The sequence below is a fragment of the Homalodisca vitripennis genome, chromosome 7 (genome assembly GCF_021130785.1).
Source record: "Homalodisca vitripennis isolate AUS2020 chromosome 7, UT_GWSS_2.1, whole genome shotgun sequence".
NCBI classification, from domain to species: domain Eukaryota; kingdom Metazoa; phylum Arthropoda; class Insecta; order Hemiptera; family Cicadellidae; genus Homalodisca; species Homalodisca vitripennis.
The window spans coordinates 25143885-25148731 of record NC_060213.1 but is presented as its reverse complement, the minus strand read 5'-3'; the positions used below and the strand labels follow the sequence as shown (position 1 = coordinate 25148731).

At 35.3% G+C, this 4847-nt stretch overlaps 1 protein-coding gene across 1 annotated transcript; it reads right to left on the bottom strand.

The window, feature by feature from the left end:
- Positions 1-390: 390 nt before the first annotated feature.
- Positions 391-4394, bottom strand: LOC124365704 (circumsporozoite protein-like). The gene is made up of 3 exons (XM_046821641.1): positions 4296-4394; positions 1677-1800; positions 391-1139 (listed from the first exon to the last, which is right to left on the bottom strand). The coding sequence occupies exons 1-3, from the start codon at positions 4344-4346 to the stop codon at positions 655-657; spliced, it is 660 nt and encodes a 219-aa protein (XP_046677597.1). The 5' UTR covers positions 4347-4394; the 3' UTR covers positions 391-654.
- Positions 4395-4847: the final 453 nt, after the last annotated feature.

Below are 4847 nucleotides of genomic sequence, written 5' to 3'. Positions count from 1 at the left end.
CTCAATAACGATCATATGTTTTAAATTTAAATATGAATTTAATATTTACAGTGATCAAACAAATTATTATAACCAAAATTATAAAAACTGAAGTCGACCATATTTGCTCTTCTCACAGTTACAGTTGTTTCTTTCCCACAAATTTGACATAATGGGTTTTTCAGTACAAGTCCAAAATGTTGAAGTCACTAAAACAACTTTCAAAGCAATGTCGTGTAGTTTTCTAAAATTGACTGCCATTTTAAATAATAAATGTTATTTATATGTAAAATTGAAATATTACCGTACATGTATTATTTGAAAGTGTTTACAGCTGTTGACATAGGTTTTTTAAGTTAATTGTTAAAAAAAATTAATCAGTATCGACTGATTATATCGATGGTTGTGATTAAGTAATATCGTTTGCCAATTTCGATATAAAAAACCAGGTCCGCTTATCGTACCCTACCCGAGACTAATAATAAAAAAGTGAGACAATCTAAAATGCCTGGACACTGCCGTGTACACTGCAACTAAGATGCACATCATCAGGCATTTGCCAGTTCCAGAGTGAATAATATATTTGAAAAAGCAAAGTCATTCTCATATAATCAAAATTTAGCACTATTTACAAAAAATTAGTTCCTGTTCAGAATTTTACCTACTTGGGGGTACCTAACTAAAATTTGGGGGATTACAAAACATGTCTCGCCCTTGGAATGGCGAGACGGGACGTTGTTGGGGAGGACGAGTTGTTGGGTGAGGATTTTGGGGCAGATGTTGGGGAGGATATTGGGGCAGATTTTGGGGAGGATATTGGGGCAGATGTTGGGGAGAATATTGGGGCAGATGTTGGGGAGGATATTGGGGCTGATGTTGGGGAGGATATTGGGAGGGGGGTCTTACATTTATGTAATGGTTAGGGTCAGGAGAGGGAACAGGGTCATGAGGTTCGGGTTCGGAAGCATGTGGTGGTAAGAGAGACCGAGAAGGGGCCCGTCGTCTTGCACCTCTTCCCCTCGCTCCACCTCTTCCCCTCGGTCCTCTCCCCTCGCTCCAGCCTCTCTGAGTGCCACGCCTGGTGTGGACATTCAGGTCACTGCCAGCAGTACAGTGGCGCAGAAGTTGTACCACCCTCCCTGCATCATATCGGTACATACCTGTAAAAAAACCAATAATACTGATTTATATTAGTACTTCCAGTTATTTAAACAGAAAAGAACAATGTTTGAAGTGATAGAGGCCCTATTAGACTATATAAATGAAATTAAAAATTGTTTCTTTATACAGGCAAAGTTAGGGCCGCATGGTCCTTTCTTACATTTAACCTGGGACAACGTAAAATTTAAAACATTAATTAATTATTACCTTAAGAATAAAAAAGTTCAAGAAATAATTACATTTAAACAATATGTGTTGAAATTAATATAATATTTTAACACGATAAAATTAAAATTTAATAAATTAATAAGTTAACCACTTCTGTAATTCTTAAAACATATGAAATAAAATTATACTGTTAATATATACATAAAACTAAAGTAGTTATTGGTAATGAGTCCTTTAACTTTTATAACACACAATCTCACATTCGCCCACAGCATCTCAGACCGGACCTGCCTCTGCCTCGGCTATATAAATACACTGAAATAGACATCTTACTTTATTTATTGTTTCCATTTAAATAATGCACTTACATAAAAGGCCTGCAGCAAGTGGTGCCTCGCACCACCTGACCTGTCTCATGACCACTCTAAAGCTGCTGGCCATCAGTAATCCCTCCTGTTTCAACATACGTGACTCCAGGATTGATGAAAATACCTGTAAAACAAAAAGTAGTTATTTTAATCCTGGAGGTTTAATCTATAATTTAAATTGACTATACTGACATTTGCCATCAATAAATAATTTTACATTCAATAATATGTGAGTTCAAATATAATACATAACTCAAGCTTCAAAGTTACACTGCCAAATTCACAATCTAATGGACGCCTTAGGCAAAAGGAAAATGGGATGTCTTACACCCATTCTTTACAAATCAAATGTGACATCTACACTATTATTATTATTGTTCTCAATGTGAAAGGTATAATTAGCAGCAACGTAATATTTCGTTTGAGGCAAAAAACAATAATTAGAAAACATATGAACCCTTTTATTGACAAAGCGTCGCTAATTTTGACTGTACAAAAAGTGCAAAAACTAAAAGAAGAACGTTTTATTATTCGAAAATGTCAGGTCGTTCGTGTGTCTATTTCGAACCGATTTGGCGATAGGAAGTATGACTCATCGAGTATTTTTCGATTAATTATGGAAGAAGGAACTTATAATGAAGTTTATTTTGGTCCCTGATAAGGAAAACTCGTCCAAAAATAATGGGCTGCGATGATAAATCTGTTACGTAGTTATTTTACAACACCTTTTTTCCCAAAAGCTTACAAATATGCCAAAACAGCCTGGCACTTTATGCATATGCCTTGGGAAAATACCTGTGGCACTCAAAGGGTTAATAAAGACTTTTATGCTTTATTGTAATATTTTTGTTCAAAGCTATAACTTATTCCAGTGAAAGAAGAAACTTAACTACAAAGAAGCCACTGTAGTATGGTTATCTTTACTGGCTGTGCCTCTAGCTCATTTAACAAATGCATCCTTCCAAACTGGAGTTTTTCCTCAACCTCTCAAAACAGCAATTGTGAAGCCTTTGTTTAAAAATGGAAATCATCAGGACCCAGAAAACTACAGGCCAATATCTATACTCTCCACATTTTCTAAGGTCTTGGAAAGGCTCTTTCTTATCCGTCTTGAATCTTTCCTTGAATTGAACAAGGTGGTCTGTCACCAACAATTTGGGTTTAGAAAGGGTGTTTCTACTACAGATGCAATATTTAATTTTGTATCAGAGATTGTTTCTTCGCTTGATGATCACAGGTACACCTTTGCTCTGTTTTTGGACCAAAGTAAGGCGTTCGATGTAGTACCTCACAATTTGTTACTTGAAAAAGTCCGACAGGTCGGTATTAGAGGCAAGGCTTATGACTGGGTTTCATCTTTTGTGCTCAACCGAAAACAAGTGGTGGCTGTTCCATATATTGACAGTTCGGATTGCCTGGGCACATACGAGTCGAAGGAGTTGTCTACTTTGACAGGTGTGCCACAGGGTTCCGTTCTCGGACCTATACTTTTTCTCTTATTTGTGAATGATATCCCTACAGCTGTAAATATGGGTAACTTATGTCTTTTTGCTAATGAAACATCCTTCAGCATTTCCAATGGAAACAGAGAGCGACTAGAAACTGATATATTTATTCAGAGTAGTTCTTTGTTGCAATGGCTGGAAAAAACCAACTTCATGTAAATGTAAAGAAGACAAAACTTGTTGAATTCTATTTAAGATCGTCTCGAACAGATGCAAACTCTTCTGATATAGTCATTGGCGACTTTCGTCTTAGTCCTAGTCCCAGCGCTGATTTTCTGGGTCTGGTAATTGATTGTAATTTGTCCTTTCACAATCACATCGACAAAGTAATTAAAAAATTAAGCAGCAGTCTGTTCATCTTACGAAGATTGGCTACTTTTTCTAGTAAAGATGTTTTGCTGACAGCTTACTATGGGTGCTTCTACACTTACATGAGTTATGGCTTGATCATATGGGGTCATGAATCCACTAAGACTAAAGCGTTGTTTACCCTCCAGAAGAAAGCCATAAGAGTGATATGTGGACTCAATCGTTCTCAGTCATGTAGAGGTTTTTTTAGACAAAATAAATTGTTGACGTTTCCTAGTCTATATATAGGTACTGGAATGTTTGACATTTGTCTTTAAAAACAAACACCTTTTTCCAGTACAACAGTCAAATTATAATCTCCGCGGTACAAATTCCTTAACTCTTCCAAAACATTCAACAACATTCTTTGAAAAACAAACCCTTTACTCTTGCATAAAATTTTTCAATAACTTGCCATCTGGGTTCAAGGAGGCCAACACTTCAATATCATTTAGGAGGAAGATAAAGTGCTTGTTATCTGAAAAGGAATATTATAGTACTAATTGTTTTCTAATTGATAAGGACCTTTAGTTATTTTAGAAACTAGGCTAGTTCATTTTCAATGTACACTAACGATTGTTATGCATGTAAATGTCTTCAACAATAAAAATAATTTGATTTGATACTCTCTTTAAATATCTTTATCAAATAAACTATAGCATTAGTAACAATTAATTGATCCAATAGAAAGAAAATACAAGATTAATCTTAATAATAAAGTTATTTAGGTAATTATATATAGTTAAACAAATTGTAGTGTACTTACAATCTGCCTGCTCCTGTCCGCCATGATGAACTGATGAAGTGATGTTTTCATATTCTTGGCGGTTCCAAGCTAGGTTACGGTAAACGGAGTGGCTATATGCCCGGTCACCGGTCTTGGTTTCAAGGAACGGGAACGACTATGACGTCACAGACTGTGACGCCAAAGGTTTTGAAGTAGCTCTAGCACTGTGCATTGTTATTATTAAAATGGCGGGTTGTAGAAAGTTTAGTTCTTTCTTTCGACCAGTTGATAACTTTTATCAATAATAAAGAAAATACGGACCATATTCGATTAAGAATAAGTGATTCGAGATATGCTACATACTTTAAACTGTACCAATATCCCTTCTATAAGAACTTACAGTCCTGCTAAAGTCCGATAATACATAAGTGATTAATAATAAAACTATTGGTAATCGGTAAATGAAAAGAATTGATTTTCAAATATCTCAAGACGAGAGACTAATTTCCCTCTTACCACTTACATACAATATACAATGAAATCATAACCATTTGAGTGTTTAATAGTAAATAAAAACAAATGTTCCAGTTA

Coding starts and splice junctions, on each gene's coding strand:
- LOC124365704 (XM_046821641.1), bottom strand. CDS start 4,346: ATGAAAACATCACTTCATCAGTTCATCATGGCGGACAGGAGCAGGCAG. Junction 1,801..4,295: donor CGGACAGGAGCAGGCAGATT/GTAAGTACACTA, acceptor TTTGTTTTACAG/GTATTTTCATCAATCCTGGA. Junction 1,140..1,676: donor ACTTGCTGCAGGCCTTTTAT/GTAAGTGCATTA, acceptor GTTTTTTTACAG/GTATGTACCGATATGATGCA.